The following is a 17,890-nucleotide window of genomic DNA, read 5'->3' on the forward strand; positions in this document are numbered from 1 at the left end:
TTCATGAAGTGCAGCTAACAACTTGCCTCGAAGTCTGATACATACAGGTAGTTATCTACCCAGAAAATAACGTAGTAGCCCCTGACATGGTTAATTCAGGAGCCTAAAGCACTAGACATGAGGTAAATAAATGCTATGACCTCTTCAGAACCACTAGGGTTTATTGAACTAGAAATCACTCCAAACTAGGCAGTTTTTTCCAGAGTAAGAGACTCCCAGGCTCTTCCATGAGATTAGACCTCAGGCTGCCTAGGATCACGACGGTTTCCAGAAAAAAGTCCACAAGGCCACCTTTTGATTAGGGCTTTCCTTGTTATACCGTATATACTTCTGAAATAACATGATTTCTTTCAGATCATCTAATTTTGCCTCTCTTGAAACAAGATACTTTTGGGGCAATGTAACCAATGTGACATCTTTCAATCCATCTTCTCTTTGCCATTAGAGAGTATAGCAGCACAACTACTGTTAAGGTGGAAAATGCCTGGCAGTAAGAGACAATAGGCTATCTTCTTTTTATGTTGCTCATTGTAAAAATAAGAAAATTAGTAATTATTGAGAATGAGTATTTTTTAAGGGAGGTTTAGTAAAACCCCAAAACAAGCAAGTAAAACCCCCTTTTCTTCTGTTTACGATTCCATATAGGATTGATAAAGCTTTTTCCCCAATGGGTTAGAAGCTTCGAACAAGACAGACTAAACAGTTGGTGTGGGAAGTTTAGACCTTATACCATCTGGTCTCTTTACTTATTCCTTTAACTTCTGCTGGTAAAAAATCTACTCCGCCAAGGGCAGGGTTCCTCCCAGATTCAAACAACAAAATGGTCAGAGGGCAGAGGTAAAGGTAGAGAATGGACACGTGCCTGACAGCAGAGCCCTTAGGATTTGTTCTTGGAATTAATCTACTGGGCCTGACTAATTCCTGTGTACCTCTGTTATGGGACCAGTGTGGCTCCTACACTGTTGCTTCTCCAAAGTACAGGGACAAAGAACTGTGCTCAACAGTATGTGCAAAGGGCCTGTGGCCTGATGGACAGAGTAACCAGATTGAGTCATGGAAAGGTACTTATGAAGGGAACTTAGGAAACACTCATCATTAAGTGTGGCAAAAGAAAAATACGAACAGAATTACTAACTGTCCCAGAAAAGCAATCCTACCACTGCAATGTCTAATTAATTGGGGGAACTTATTTAAATTTAAGAGCATAAGTTCACGTTGACTCTACTAGTAAAGTTCCCACACTCCTAGCAGAACTCAGTCTTCCATCTCATGATAACTCATAAGGACTCTTCAGAGGTGGTAACATTCATGCAAATGAAAAGGAGAATTAAATTCCAGGTTGAGGGATTCAGCCTGTGCCTTGATCACAAAACTTTTCTCCTAGAGACCAGCAAACATGTTACCATGGTGAGGAAGTTATTTTGGTCCATTCCACTTTGAATCTCTTTCTAGGGCTTGAGCACTGCGAGGAAGAATTAAATCCTCTCAACTCCTCTGCAAAAACATATTTTATTCTTCAAAAGACAAATCCTGGAGATAAGAAAAATAATATCTAGTCCTCTGGATGGCTTTAGCTAGCTGGGTCATTTAACTTAGCCCTGGAGCTGGAAGACAAGTTTCCCTCTGGACCAAACTTCTGTAGGTGCTGGGGGAAAAATTTGTGACAGTTTCCCCCATCCTTTATAATTCCAACCCAAACACTATAAATTAAAACCACAGAAATCAGCCTCTGGTGAGAACAGGTAAGGCTGAACAGAGTCCGATTCTACCCCAAAAGCCGGCCTGTATCTGTGGTACTGACAGTTGGGGTTTGATCAGCAAAACCAGCACGAACCCTGGTGAGAGATCTAAGAAAAAGTGTAATCTTCTTGATGACGTTTTATACTCCAAATAAGCAAATCTAATGTTATTTTGAGTTCTCTCTTCTGCTATTCTTGAATTACCCTACATTTTTCAGCTTGGCCATTCAATAGTACTTCTAATTACACTGGATTTCAGGGGCTAAACCAATAAAAAAATTAATTTGATTTTTAATGAGTTTTTTAAAACTAATAAGAAAGATGCCCTTTTATACATATTGTCAAGGATGGAAAGTCAGGTTCTGGCGGCACCAGTTATTTTCAAATTATTTTAACAAGTCTGATGGGGTCCTGAAAAGACAGAAATGAAGGTATTTCAGAGATTTATTTCTTTTTCTAAAACACTAGACACCAATCGCAGGGGGACAAGAAAAAGGTTTTTACTCGTAACACATGACACCTTCTGTTATATTCCTCTGTTAGGGCTGAACTGTGTCCTCCCCCCCTATTTATATGTGGAAGTCCTAAACTCAATTACCTCAGAATGCGACCTTATTTGGAAACAGGATTTTTGCAGAGGTAATTAAATTAAGACGAGGTCATACTGGAGTGGAGTAGGTCCCTAATCCAGTATGACTTGTGTCCTTATAAAAAGGGGAGATTTGGACACAGACAACACACAGGGAGAGTGTCATGTGAACATCAAGGCAGAGATCAGGGTGGTGCATCTATAAGGCAGAGAATTCCAAAGACTGCCAGCAAACCACCAGAAGCCAGGACCAGATTCTCCCTCATAGACATCAGAAGGAACCAACCCTGCCAACACCTTGACTTTGGACTTCCAGCCAGCAGGACCATGAGACAATTAATATCTGTTGTGTAAGCCACTCAGTTCGTGTCACTTCGTTATGGCAGCCCTAGCAAACCAATACACCTTCCTAGAAAGAAATGATCGTTATCAAGACCTACTTATTTTTTTTTAAATAGATTATTTCACATTGAAATTATCCCGAAGAGGAAAAAAAAAAAAGTTTGCTTCTTACTGTCAGCTCTTGGGGAAGAGAACTTGGCTTCTTTATGTTGATCTCAATGCTACTGTTGTCTTGTTTCAGCTCCATGGGGGACCCATGCACTCTGGCCACACCTTCAAACATCTGGGATTTGGTCAACGAGGGGGCAAGTGCCACGGGGGGACACTCTCTTTCCTTCTCCTCCTCGTCAACGTGAACCGTCTCTCCATTCATGGTGACTTTCCCATCTACCTGTAAAAACCGAAATGAACAAGAACATGCTATTCCCCAGCAAAAGATTATGACAAAATAACACGTTCAGAAGCACCTTAAATCATTAGCATTTAATAATCACGGTCTAACAAAGAATAAGGTCTTTTATATGCTTCGGTCAGTTCTAGAAACTAGGGCTCCTCTAAATGCCATCTTTGAAGGCTTCTTTAAAAGGTGGTCTGCCTTCTCAGGCTGCTTCACGTTAGAATACATTTCATGTTCACCTTACTGTGGGTCTGCTTTTATTTTGCAGTATAGAAAATCGAGGGCATATTTGGGTTCCAGTAATTTTTCATTTACTTTCTGACTGCTAATCCACAACTTTGAGATTTTTTTTTTTTCTGATTAGCATATTAAATTAGGCGGAGCTCATCTTAGATCAGGAATATGTCACAGGTTATCCTGTCATGGTCAGGAGCAATGGGTACTTTTTGGAAGCTATCATGGAGGGCAGGGAACCTGGTGCTATGCTATGTGACAGTAAATCCCTATTTCTAGTTAACCGGACCATCCCAGTTTCTTCAAGAAAAAGAGGACATGCGTATTAAGATATTTTTGTTTTGCACCCATGTCTAGGGAGGGTGGTGGGAGCGAGAAAGAAGGAGTGACAGTGGTTAGCCTGGCTTATTAAAAGGCATCTAGAATTCTCTGCCTTAAGGTCTGACAGTATGTAGCGTGGTCCTGAAAAGAAGCTCTGCAGTGAGACGGCCTCAGAGTGAGTCCTGGCTCTATTGCTTAACAGCCATGTAATCTTCAACCTCGGTTTCCTCACCTTTATGATAATAGTATTCCTTAATGATGCTGTTACGGTGATTTTACGGATTAATATATGCACAGGATTTAGAACAGTATCTGACACATTGTAAGTATGTACATATTAGCTATTGTTCTTAGTAAACCTTCTAAAATCTTTTAAAAGGACTAACAGAAGGGCAGATGCTAGTTATAGTTTATTTACCCTAAGTCAGTGGCTTGTATATCTATTGTCTGTGATCCATGAAGTTGAAATCACAACTGAACGCACACACGTAAAGATAACTGAAACGAAGTTTTGCAAAATAATATTTACCTTTTTTTATGTGTGATGCACTAGGCTGTTTTTTAAACATTGTATTCTATTCTACCTCCCTTTTTTTTTAAAAAAAGAATGCTGATTCCAAACCACTAAATTGATTTCATAACCTAGCAACAGGTGGCAACTCTCAGTTTGAAAACACTGCCTTAAACCTTTTACTTGCTCTTCCTTTACTCTTAAATCTACTGTACTAAGAAACTGAGCCTGTATTCCCTGTCTCCTGTGCCCACCTCCTCCCCACAAGAAAACACACACACACGCACACGCACACACACACACACACACACCCCTTAGCTTCAGTTCTGGCATTATCTGGCAACAACTGTCCCATTTACATACTACAATACAAGTGGGTCCACCCACTCAATGGTGGGGCTATGAACAGGGTTGACAGCCATCAAGACCTATGATGAGTTGAGGGCTCATTGGTGAGCTGCAGCTCTGAAAGGATCTCTATCCAGTTCCTCAATCCACCTCTCCCGAGGCCTCCACACTGTCTTGCCACAATGGCAAGGGACTGGGTTTTCTCAGGGCCAAAGTCTTGCCATGAAGTCATCTATCCTAATTCTTCTGTTGAAATGATCACACTGTGCTGCTTATATTAAGGATAGGAAGTGGACATCTGGATTAACTGATCAGCTGCCTTGGATACCCACTTAAATAAATGTATTCCCTATCCCTGTGCTGGGCCACCTCAACATCAAACCTTCCTTCATGAAATCGCAGACAGTGCATCACCATGGGCCCTAGGTGAAGGACAGCTGCTGAGGTACTTAGGTGGCCTGCCGAGCACATATGATCATGTGTATATCTGTGTGTGCACGAGTCTGCATGATGAGTAGCTCATCTTCTCAGGAAAAACTTAGTGTGTTTATTCAATAAACAGTTGCTGAGTGCCTAGGCACCTATGCCAGGCACTCAGGATGAAGCTATGAACAACAAGGACACAGTCCCTGCCCTTCGAGGGATAAACATCTCAATTCAACCCAGATGAGACAGCCAGGACATTTTTCTTTTGTTTCATGAAAGCCTAAGGCACAGATTTTGAAGATACATTCAGAGTTATCTAAGCAAAAGTCGGAAAGTGTGGTTTGGTTCCCTCTGAAATTCAATAGGAAGATACATGGCATCCCACTGCTCAATTAGTTTAGTTTAGCAAACTTTCTTTACAGTCACATGTCCGTGTCTGCTACTGATGAATTCCACCTGTCTTCTATTATGAACCCATGTGGTGTGCAGGGACAATCAGAACTGATTTTTCTTTATAGTCAACATAGCTTGAGACAAAGGATGAGCACTTCCTCCTGATATGAGGGAAAATACTAGAATTTGAGGAAGAAAAAAGACATTTGACTGTCTTCGATTCTTTGGTTCTGGTACATCACTTTACACATTCATTGGCAACCCCTCCATCCCCCAAAACAACATACTTTCTTCCCACTTAAAAAATTTAAAAAATCTGTCTCATCTGAGAACCAAGTACATCCCATGTATTCCTTGCATTCTTATTTTTTTGTGTTGTAGCATCTTTTTAGATATGATGGTAGTTTCTTCCTAAAAGAGAGGTAGCTGTATATACTTCTATTTAAGCCAAAGGCAACCAAACTTTTGTTCTGAGGAATTTGCAATACCTCCAGATAGCTGGAGATACCTAGGGTGCTGCTAAATTAGGGTTTGTTATGACTACTATAGAGAGACCATGCCATCATATCCAACTATGAAACAGACATTGCTCATGGAGATGACTCAACCACCGATCTCACGGAAGCCCATCAGTATTAAAAACAGGAATTGAGGGGAATCATCTATCCCTTAACTATTTGCAAACCAAATCTCAGAGACACATAAACTTCACAATCATACATGTTAACACCTTTTGCTTTTGTTTGATAAAAACAATTGCATCTTCTTGAGGCAAGATGCTTCCTTCCAGTGATTACCTAGGGTTCAGTTTTGGTTCTACCCTTAAGGAACTCATCCTACCTTGAAGGTCTTCAGGACCTCTTGAGAGTTTTTGGGCTGGGAGTAAGGCTTGGGTGTCAGCATAGGCACTGCTTTGGGAGTGACAGTTTTGCTTGGAGACCCACTGCCTGCTGACATGCTGGCATCCAGTACACTGGTACGAGCGATGGTGGTTTCCACCGTGGCAGTGAATTTGGGTGGAGACAGTGACTGTTGCCGCAGGTATTTCATGGGGTTGGGGTCATTCAGGAAGGAGGATAAGTTTGGCTCTGTTGAATGGCTTCTTTCCAGAATTTTTGGCATCTCCAAGCGTTCAAGGACAGCTTCGCTGATGGTGAACCTCTCGATGTACTGTTGGAGGATCCTTTCCGCCTCCTCCTGGGACCGTGCATTCTTGTATGCCTCATGCAACTCCCTCTCTCTCCGCTCCCTAAAGGATGGGCATGGGAGGGGAAGCAAGAACAAAGGCAACAGTCACAGGAATTGCAAAGCAGACCTTGGTAGAGCTGAAGGAAAGTATAATATTGGTGTCAGAGCCATGGTGATAACCAACGATTTTTAGGAAAAGCACATCTAGATAATACTGTACATTCAACAACGAGAACAACCACAGAAAGAACCCACTTTTCCTGGACAATTTCCCTGTAGGTTTTGATGCTTTTCCTTCGTTCACTCATCCCATCCTCTCCAGCCAGTAACTTCTCCATTTTTTTCCTTTCTTCCTCTTTCTTGATTAAGTCCTGAGAAGCACTTCTTCTACGGCTCTTCCAACGAGCCAGGTCCTGCAGGGGTGGGGGGAGGGAGATAGAACATTTTTCTTCAGGCTTGCACATAATTCCATTTCTACTCTTCAGGGTTGAGTAAGCACGGACTATCGGCCAGGCTAAGACATTCCTGTACATCCAATGTAAGTCTGGTTGGAACAGGACTACCTCGAAGGCAGGAGCCCTTCAGAAATATCTACATTATCCATAGCAGGGCGGCGCATTTACTTAAACACCGTAATGTAAAATTTGTGATCAAATTCCATGTCAGTTGCCAAATTTTAAAGTATTGCCTCAGAGGGTATTGTAAGAAACTTCATTTCTTGCTATTTACAACCTCTGCATTGTGAATGGACTCGCTGACAACAGAATGGTAGGAATTAACCACAGACCTACAATTCCCTCAGGGAAGGAAGAAAAGACAGAAAAAAAAATTGGCTTTGGGGTCTTACAAAACCAACAATTCTGTATGTATTAAGTCATCTGATCCTTTCAAGAACCTCACCACAAATCCTATGGGCAGTTAGAGCATAATGTTGAGGACTTAGGATTCTGGAGTCGGACGGGTGGGAGTAAGGCTGTGAGAAACAATCCTAGCTCTATCTCTTCCATGCTTTGGAATCTCAGGCACGTTCCTTAGCCTCTCTGCACCTCAGTCTCCTCATCTCTAAAATAGAAATGATAATAATACCTACTCTTACAAGCCTGTTGTGAGGGTTAAATGAGGTAGTGCACATAAGGTGCACAGACACTAATTATTACCACATTTAATCAACTTTAGAAAAGTTAACTTTTTTGACTAAAGGTAGAGGCAAATCTGCAGTAGCCACCTCAGATGGCTCTGTGAGGATGAAGTAATCCACTCTTCCTCCTCTCATCCCTATCTCTAGGCTTCTCCCCTGCCCTGGCTCTTTGCTCTTAGCACACAGATGATCCCAAGGCCCCCGTCGGGCCCTGGAGCCTTCCTTACTGGTTACAATCCTGGCTCTCTAGCTCACTAGCTGTGTGACTTTGGACAGGTTACTTAGCTGTTCTGGGACTCATCTGTAGAACTGAGGACCATCATAGTTGCTAGCTCATTGAATTATTGAGAGGATTAAAGAATGATGACATGCAAGGTACTTAGAATAGTACCTGTTACTGGTACGCTCTCGATGTTGGCAGTTATCATTGTCATCATCATTATTATCATCGACTCCAAATATATAGTCTCAAAAGACAGTCCCTCCTCAATTCTGCATCCCGTGCCAGTTGCCTCCCTTCTGCTCCCCTCTTTTTTGTGGCCAAACTTCAGCAAGGGTACTTTCCCTAATGCCCACATGGACTGTGTCACCGTTTGAAGCCCTCTAGGGGCGCCCTTCCTCTGCCTGGCTTTCCAGCCCAAGTCTGATTTTCCAGCCACGCTTGATTTTCTGCTCCAAAGGGCCTCTAGCCCAGCGGGCAGAGCAGTCTCCCCGCTGCCCACGGCCCTGCACGGCACTCACATCTTGCCATTTGTCATCCTCTTCCCGCAGCTGGTTGTTTATCAGCTGCAGCTGCTCCTGGCGGGCCCTGCTGTGCGGCTGCACCTTGGCCTCCTCCTCACACCGCATGTCGAACATACTCGTGCTCCTGCGTGTGGAGAGAGCAGACGACGGTGGACAGGGATCAGTGCCCCGCAAGTCTCCGCGCATTTGCAACGTCCCGCCGCGGCGGGGCGCTCTCGCGTTTGGAAAAACTGCCCCCTTCCCTCCACAGCTTAAGGCAGCAGCGTGATTTGCAGTCTGTTCATCCCTCGGCCTGCAGCAGCGGGCATGCTAGCAGCCTCACCTCTTCTCCTTTTGCGGCAAAAAGCAAAAATGTGACCATCTTTGTCTTCAGTGATGGCAGAATCAGGCCAATCTAATTTTATATGTAGGGGTCAATATATGTTTAAAGTAAAGGGCTAGAAAAAGGTATTTGAAGCTCTGGGCTCGTCTCACTTGTATTAGAAAGTAAAATGAAGAGAGTTAAAATGTATAACTTGGGGAGAATTTATAGCGAGGGAGAGTGGTGTCCCCTGAAGTGAAACTTAATTGCAGTAAATGCTTCTTTGTGTAAAGAGCTGGCTTAAATGCTTTCTCCGTTAACTGAGGCAATCTCTCCATTTTCAAAAAGAAAAAAACTATATCATACAGCTTCAAGTCTAAGGCACCACCTTTTCCTGTTGTATTTTCTGAATTTTGGTTGCATCCAACAGCTATGTATTAATGAAATACACGTTTGATGTGGTTTATTTCTATGTCCTGTAAAACTGTCTGTAAATTGATAGTGCGTTGATGGCATCTTGGAATCAAGAAAATATTTTACGGTAAGATTAAAGGATAAAATATATAAATCAGTATATACTTTGTATCCTAAAATTCTCACCATGATTTCACTTTATTTTTGTCAGGATACCTCTGAATCTACTCTTTTAAAAGCAAAAGCATTGGGAAAGCCATTTTTAAAAACCTTTAGGCTGTTCATATAATTGATATATTCTATGCGAGCTTATTAAATGTTGGGCAAGACCGTAGGGCCTTTTCTGCGATGCTTATGTAGACCTTTGCTACAACGAAAGCTGAAGCAGCAAGATGAAAATAGAAATAAAAACCAAAGCAAAATCTTCCCGTTTTTTTCTCTCAAAGAAATGACTAGCTCTGGGAACCAAATGGGTTATAGAACACTCAAATCGAGTGGAGGGCTGTTTAAGAACAGAAGACCGATAGTCCATTTTTGAAGCCAGCTTAACACAAAGAAAAAGAAAAGCCATGCATTGAGACGCCAACTACTTCCAGACATCATCAGTGATGTCCAAAACAGTCATGCCCATGGCCAGACAATGCACAGTAGCAGCATCACCGGATGCTAGTGGGTTCCTCAGCAGGCAGCTCTCTGGAAGGAGAAGATGACCCCAAAGCAATGGCCGCCCACGTTCATTTCGGTCCACCCAAATGAACTTGCATGGACGTGTGGGTGCCTCTCCCCTCTCTCTGGATGCCGCACAATTTGAGTCTGACCTAAGAGAGCTAACACTGAAGACTACACTTGTAATCTGCTTTCCCCAAGAGTATTCTAATAATCTGCGCCAAGGGACGTTCTTTGATCTGAGGCTTCTGTTTGCATGGACATGACACACCACGTGAGGAGCTGTCCACAGACTCAGGGGACAGTGTTGACTGTGGCAGCTGTACCTTCCTGAAAGGTAAACTGGAGCCCTCAAAAGAGAGGAGGGGCTGCGATTTTTCACCTAGCTTATGCTGTTTATTAATGTGGTTTAAGGAAGATTTAGGAACTTGCAGAGTTAGGTAGAAAAGTCTAACCCATGGTTTTTAAACTTCATGGATCAAAATTCCCTTAAACAAGCTTTCCAGAAAGGGACCAAAACTCATCCCATTCTTCCTTTCAGAGTTTAAAGAAGGCTTACCTTGAAATATGTCTGATTCAGTCAGTTCATCTTTTAAGGCAATTTACAGGCTTTGTGAAGGCCTTAGAAGATATAAACTCCTCTGAGCCGGGACTCTCTTGTAATCTACTAAATAGTTGGCAGATTGTGGGAGAGGAAGGAGGTCCCTTCCTTCAGCTTTGCCATCTATAATTTTTAAAGGGCAGAATTTTGGTTTAGGCCACAGTGGGTGGCCACAGAGCAAGGACTTCTTTTGGGACCCCGGGAAGAAAATGGCAGCTTCCTCCAGGATTTGAGAATTGTTTATCTCACTCGACCGGCATGGAGAGGATGGGAGCAAGGCCTTCAGAACTGCCTTCTTCTGTCCCGGGTTCCTATCTCTGCTCCCACCATGAAGTTTTAACTACCTCAGCCCGAATGTGGCCAAAAGCTTGTTAGTGAAATAAAAAGAGAAACACTTGCCTGCCTTCTCATATACCAGGAAGTACTATTTTTTTCCTAGAGTTTTTTTTTTTTTTTTTTAAAGAAACACCAGCCAACTGGCCCAAAAAAGAAATAATAAAACTATGAGCGATATCTTTATACCATTTCAAAAAAAAGGAACTAAGCAAGCTCAGAACTGATAATAGTAGACAGAAAATGAGCTGAGTCACCATTCAGAAAATGTTCCCTAATTCAGAGGTTGGACTCAGCCTCCAAAATGAAGAAGTACCTGTCTAGGGATTGGGTGGGGGACCCTGCAGAAGCCTAGGTTCCAGAATGTTAAATGGACTTGCACCAAGGCTATACTTCTCAGCACAACAGGCCGTGCCCTTGGGCTGCTGGGACACGGACCCCTGGCTGCAGGGCCCAGGAGCCTCTCTCGGTGACAGGTTGGCATTTCTGAGGGCCAGGATTAAATTACCTCAAGGGGAGCCTGGAAACTGTTTCTGGCCCAAGTCTAAGGTAAGGGAATTAAGAACAAAATGGCCTTTGGCTCTCACAGTGTCCAGCCTCCTCGGAGGGGACCGCTGGGAGAGGAGGCATGTGGAAGTAAAGGGCAAGAAGGTGAAACTAAATCCAGGGAGCCATTCGTGGCTTGCCAGGAGGTGGAAATTTCTGTTTGCCTGTGTGGTAGGTCTGCCCCTGACCTGCATTTTCCTTAAAGGGCACATCTTTTTTTGATTGGGTTGCATTTTAAGAATGTGTCAATTATGAACAAATAGAGTCTGTGCCAATAGTTGTCCTTAAAGATTTTGAAAAAGGGAGATAGTGGGGGAATGAACAAAACATGTTATGAATTTCTGTTTAAAAAAAAACAAAACCCTGACATAAACTTTTCTTTTTGTTCCCCACCTGGTTTCATATAAATTATGTCTACTCCAAGAAAGAAATGCAGCCCTTTGGATGTTCCTCGATAAGACCTTTGGAAAAGAAGCTCTGTATACTCACCCTGGCCCATAAGGCTGCTGTTTTGGTAAATTTAGAGGAGTCCCCACTCCCACCCATTTAAATCATTTTTAAATGATTTAAAAATCATTTAAAAAAAATGATTTTTTTAAAAAAAAAATCATTAACTTCTCCTGAGGGTGAGGTTTCATATTCAGGTACAGGTAAAATTCAAAAGCTCTTGAATGTAGCTTCTTTTCTTTCAGTTTTTAGGGTTTTTTAGAGATCTGTATTAGGCAAATTGCACAGCAGCTTTGCAATGATGAAGAGTAAATCCATTCTATCAAAATGTTTTTGCTAACCAAATCAAAGAAGTGTTTTGCCTATCAATCTTATATAACCCTCTTTTCAGTGAATGTTAAATACTGCCGCTGTAGATTTTAAAAGCAACAACCAGGGCTCAATTTTATAGACTACTTAGCTTCATGCAGTCAGTCAAGCTCCGGCTGAATCTGGTTTTGAGACATGAATGTTCCATGTGTCAGGCCACAGAGCAATCGTGCATCACACATCGGAAACCGATACACTTGGCCCACGAGTCAGACTGCTTCGAGCTACAAGTACAGACTAAGCTGACCTCTTGAACACAAACATGGAAAAAGCACAATTCAAAAACAGTCAATTGTGGCCTGATCTCGTTGTCATTGGTGGAATGATGTTTGTCTGTTCTACACTGTTATTTAGATTCCTCACTCGGTGACTTGAAACTATGGATCAGGCCAGGAAGACAGGCAGAGGGAATACTAGGGTCCACTCTTATGATGGCCCAGATTCCCACTAGGCCACAAGATCCCTCTCCCGGAGGGCAGACATCAGGCTTAGTGGGCCGCTATTGTTGGAATGAGATATTCATCATGTTTCTTAAATCTGAGAATTCTGCAAAGAAAACTTCTGCCTTGGATATCAGTTTCAGAATGCTCTCCCTATGAGAAATCCATTTTTGAAATGGAGTTAATGTGGTCACAAACGGGAGAGAGTGGATTCTTTTCAAATTTGGATGTTAGGCCGGGGATGGGAAATGCATCTCTGAGAGGTGAGGAAACCAAGGAGAGGCAGCCCAAGTCATGTTGTACATTTTGACCCCCGACTATGCCACGGAACTTGAACGAAATCCCAACGTTTTGGTCTCAAGCAGCCCACAGTTCATATTATTCCAACCTGGGAGGAACTTGGGCTTCCGAATCTATCATTCGTGGCTTAGGATTTACTTTCTTAGCTTAAAAAAAATGTAGCTACGAGAATGACCACTTCATGGCTAAGCCTTTACATATCAAGAATTCAATGCAAAGCACAGAAAAGCCTTTTAACAATTCCGTGGTTCAGAAGGGGTTCCAACGTCCGAACACTAACAAGAACAACTTGCACATGCTCTGTCTATAAAAAGTAAACTTTTAAGCAGCAGCTGCATATTAGGATCATGCTTCAGTGGCTTTTTCATTCATCTCTCCTGCACAGAACGTATGTTCTGCATTCCAACTTCAAGTGCTTCTCTGAGGCTGCAGAGAAGAGTCAGTTAGCTCTTCAATCCACTGTTATATTAATTGCATTTCAATTAGTGGTGAGTACTGGAAGCATGCAGTTTAGGCTAGTAATTAATGTATTCCTACAAATACAAGACAACTTACTCTGCGTCATCAGACACAGGAGTTCTCGGTCCGTATCTATAAGACCAAATACAAAATTAGAGGATTGGTAAGACGAAGGTTAATGCTGTAACCACGCTGGAAATAAAAACTACAAGTGAAATGTATGTGTGCCAAACCTTTTTTGCTGATCCTACTGGAAGAGAAGTGTCATTAGACAATTAGTAATATTCATTAACTGCTGAAAATGAAAGCAAAGTCTTGACATTTCTGAAGAATGCAAAATGTGTAGTAAAACCCAGAGGAGAAATGAAAAAAATCCCCATGCTACCCACAAAGAAAGAATCTGTTCAATATAAACACAAGAAGGCTTAGGTGCAACCCACAATGTTTAGAGAAGGCGCTTAGAAAAACCCAAACATGTATTAAGATGGTTCACAAACAGCTGAACTGTTCTTTGCCTTTCTGTGCAGAGTAATGGGCTGTAATGGACACCCAGCATAGAAGCACACACTTACTGACCCTTTCCCTGATGTGTTAATGCACTTGCACAAATAACATCAAAGAGTGTTTCTGCAGTTTTCTGAAAGCAAACCAGAACTCCAACCAGAACCCCAATCAGTGCCTTCCGCATGCATCTGACAAAAACCACAATTCCTAGAAAACTGGCAGCTTTAATCAAAACCAGACGTGGACGATACTCCACAACTTAAAAAATAATGACGTTTTTTTAAAACAATCTTTTATATTCTTCTGATTATTTAGATCTACAAAGTTGTACCTTCTTCGATATAGGCATTTTGAGTTTTAATGCGTCTGATAAAACAAAGATAAAGGTCAAATTAGAAAATAAAAACTAGAACATTATGAGGGCCTATTTTAAGCACATTTAAAAAAAGCAGCTCCCACAAATGACTCTTTCAGCAAAGGAGAATATTAAGAGAAGGTTCTTACCTATGCCCTGAAAGGCTGTTCATTCATGCATTCTGATGGCGGACAAAGAATTTTTTGAGTAAAGAAAAAATGTCCTGCTTTCAGTCCAATAAATTAAATGTGCGGGTTTTCAGCAAAAATTACCTGATCCTGTGTTCAGTTTATAACAATTTATAGGGAAAAGAGTAATTTCTAAAGATCTCTTCCAATGATCTTAGGGAAAACACTCCAAAGCACATGGGTGGACACACACATACACCCTTCTCTCTGATACCTTCGTCATTCTACAACAGTCTGATTCATTAATAATTATTTTCATGCACAGCGAAGGCAACGACACTAGTTAAAAACCCAAAGTTTCTGTTGGAATGGCCAAAATCAAGAAGAGGAAAGTGTTTGTGAATGTCTCTCTTCCAGAAGTAAGACCCATTTTCTGTTTCTCTGGGGAGTAGTTTCAGAAGATGCTAAAGGTTAAATTAATACCCTCAATTTTCCAAAACCATCACTGCATGGAGGCAGATGGATTCCTTCACAGCAAGAAAGAGTGCATAATCAGTGTTAATTCTACCCAGAATTAACAGTGTTAATTCTGAAGCCCCGGTAAAATGTTTCCCAGTTAATTAACAGGCCTACTAGAATAGACATTCAAATATAGCGTTTTCTAAATTATCTATGGAAACGAGGAGAGAAGTTATTCTTAATGGACGGCTAATCTAGGAATGATCAATGAACAGTTGGTATGTATTTCTGTGTCTATTGGAATATTTTAATTCATGTTTTACTGAAGTAAGATATACATATAGAAAGTGCACAGACCATACACACACACCCTGATGAATTTTCACAAACCACAGATTAGTGTTGAGTTTTGTGCTATATAAATGGACTTATACAGCATGGACTCTTCTGAGTTTGGCTTCCTTAGCATATTTCCTTTATGAGGTTCAGCTATGTTGTTGCATACAGGATATATTTAAATTTAAATCGCTTCTACACAAAACACTTAACAGCATTTCGTGGACAGCTCTGCCAACAAATATAGATGAACACTGCAACATAAGCTTCATGATGGTAGGGATTTTTCTTTTGGGGTTCTCTGAACAGTGACCAGACTAGGCCCTCAGTAAGTACGTATTGGATGCTCTGGAAATTGAAAAGAATAGTGCAGTCTCTGAAGATGACCTTCATTTATCTGTTTACTACATACATATGGGTTTAAGAAATTTCCCCTCAGACTAATTTATTAGCCTTAAGAGGGCACAAATTTCATCAGAATTGCCTTTGCTGTTAGGGAGAAGATAATTAGAGTTTGGGCTTCAAATGATTTTCCCAGTTGTCCTATGGAAAATAGAAAAGTAAAGATGAGTTTAAAAAATCACTAACAAAGAGATTTTTTTAAAAAAAAAATGCAAAGTAGGTCAGTCCACAGACTATCGAGTACAAAATTGGCCAGACAAATTACAGTTGGTATAAGCATCTTACAAAAAAAAAAAAAGCAATTAATAAAGTTTAATTGTGATGGTGGCGGTATTTAGAAAGACAAAAAGAATACTCTATTCCCCTATTGATTGTGTTTATGTAACTTTCAGCACTAATAAAGTACTTCAGGGTCAATGATTAGCAATACTGTGAACTAGAATAAGCTTCATTTGAAGTGAGAGGGAAAAATGGATTTACTGCTCATTTAAGGTTATCCCCCAGCACCCAGCACAGCGTTTTACACATAGTAATTACTCAGTAAATACTTGTTAAAAGGGAACATGAATTCCCAAGGTGCGTGCTTTGCTCAATCACACAATTACGTCACAGAGTTAATCTCACTACATCTCCTTATGCTCAAACCAGCCATTCAGTCCCAGGTGAATATAAAGAGGTCTCTTCCCGAATCACAGATAGACGGACAGATACAAGTGACAGGGAGGTCGTCAGACCGCCACAGTTTCCTCTGGTAGCCTGGTAGGTAATGCGCTGGCGTGGAACGGCGGCTCCCCCTTCAGACAGCGGTGGGTTTGGATCTTGGATCTGTGATTACCAGCTGTGTGAGACCAGGGCCTCGGTTCCTTATTGTAGAATACAGAAGAAACTGCTTAGTCTCAAAGGCTGTGTGAGAAGTGAGTAAATGGGCCACCTAGAATGTTCTAGTAGGCAGCCTATAGGCCTCACTTCCTTCTCTCCTTTCACGCTAACTGCTCTCCGGCAGCCCATGGATGCAGGGTCCAGCACCACATCAGGGCATCTGGGGAGAGAGTGAACGTGGTGGGCAAGGCTGTCCCTCTCTCACTAACCTGCCCTCACCTGCTGGGATCCAGGTGTGATCCAGGTGTAACTTCTCTCTACATCAGGCTTCCCATTTGTGAATTGGAGCCAACAGCCATTCAACCTACCTGTGAATTCCCAGGAGAAGGTACGCTGGAGGAAACGGAGGCACTTTGAAAGGGTAACAGTTATAAAGTGGAGCACGGCTACTACTCCTGCCCCCTGAAACCAGGGTTACAATAAGGCTCTCCTATGGTAGTATTATGATTCAGAAGAATGTAAAACATACATTAAATCCAGATGGTAACGATGGCTAGGATCTTCATCTTAAAATTTGGGGATTACTTAAGATTTTCTTTACTCCCCACTCTACCCTCTGTCCCACTACTATCAAGGTCCTTTGTGAAGCAGAACTTCATCACTTCCTGTTTTACAGTGGAGCTTTAATTATACTACACTCGTACTCCTCGGCCCTGCACTGATCAGGCAGACCACACTTTTCACAAAAGTCTATCACTCTTACTAAACAGCAACAGAAGCTTCAACATATAGGACCTGAAACCAGACCATGAACCCCTGGATTACTATTTCCCTACTTTCATTTTATTTTTTTAAATTTGTATTTTACATTGGAGTAGAGTTGATTTATAATGCTGTGTTAGTTTCAGGTGTACAGCAAAGTGATTCAGTTATACATATACATATACCCATTCTTTTTCAGATTCTTTTCCCATCTAGGTTATTACAGAATATTGAGTTCCCTGTGCTATAGAGTAGGTCCTTGTTGATTACCTTTTTAACATATTCCCTACCTTCATTTTAAATCAAGTCAGAGCATGGAATGGAAATCCTACCTCTAGAAAGCACTATTTGCGAATGTTAAAATTAAATTAAACGAATTGTGTAAGTAGTATATATCTTCTTTGGACCTGAAGACCCTCCTGGAATCAGAATGAAATCAAGTAGGTCAGAAAGAAGTTCAACTCCTTTACCCGACGGCTCCTATGTGAGCTAGGAAGAAATAAAAGAGTTTCCCATTTAGGCTGCCCACAAAATGAGAGTCAGAAAGAATGTTTAATAGGACAATTCACAACTGAACTATTCTTTCCACACCTGCTCACATGCAAAAAAAGAAAAACACATCTTGGCAGACTAGGTCATGTCATTTCTGCTAGCAATAGCAGGTAAGTGGCACGGATAAACCGTAAAGCATTAATGACACACTCAAAGCATGTATCAAGGCTCAGACTGGAGAAACAAAGTCAAAACAGCTTAGGATGATCTTCTGACTCTTATCTTTTATTGGTGGACCCTTGGCAGATCCCTCCACAATGCGTTGCTTTGCAGATGGAACTGGACGGAACTGGTTTAGCTTGGATCCAAGGTGTCTAAGAGATATCC

The 17,890-nt window shown here is 41.6% G+C and overlaps 1 protein-coding gene across 16 annotated transcripts in view; it reads right to left on the bottom strand.

The window, feature by feature from the left end:
- The window catches only part of LIMCH1 (LIM and calponin homology domains 1), a 339,718-nt gene that overhangs the window by 53,277 nt on the left and 268,551 nt on the right, over positions 1 to 17,890 (bottom strand). For 10 of the 16 annotated variants that reach the window (XM_060012644.1, XM_060012640.1, XM_060012638.1 and 7 more), the window contains 5 exons: positions 13,343 to 13,378; positions 8,368 to 8,494; positions 6,744 to 6,901; positions 6,141 to 6,549; positions 2,843 to 3,061 (listed from right to left, as the gene is read on the bottom strand). In XM_060012644.1, coding sequence (XP_059868627.1) covers positions 2,843 to 3,061; positions 6,141 to 6,549; positions 6,744 to 6,901; positions 8,368 to 8,494; positions 13,343 to 13,378 — 949 coding nt within the window. The remainder of the gene's footprint in view (positions 1 to 2,842; positions 3,062 to 6,140; positions 6,550 to 6,743; positions 6,902 to 8,367; positions 8,495 to 13,342; positions 13,379 to 17,890) is intronic. The other 6 variants (XM_060012645.1, XM_060012642.1, XM_060012643.1 and 3 more) reach the window with 1 other exon arrangement.

The sequence above is a fragment of the Delphinus delphis genome, chromosome 5 (assembly GCF_949987515.2).
Source record: "Delphinus delphis chromosome 5, mDelDel1.2, whole genome shotgun sequence".
NCBI classification, from domain to species: Eukaryota; Metazoa; Chordata; class Mammalia; order Artiodactyla; family Delphinidae; genus Delphinus; species Delphinus delphis.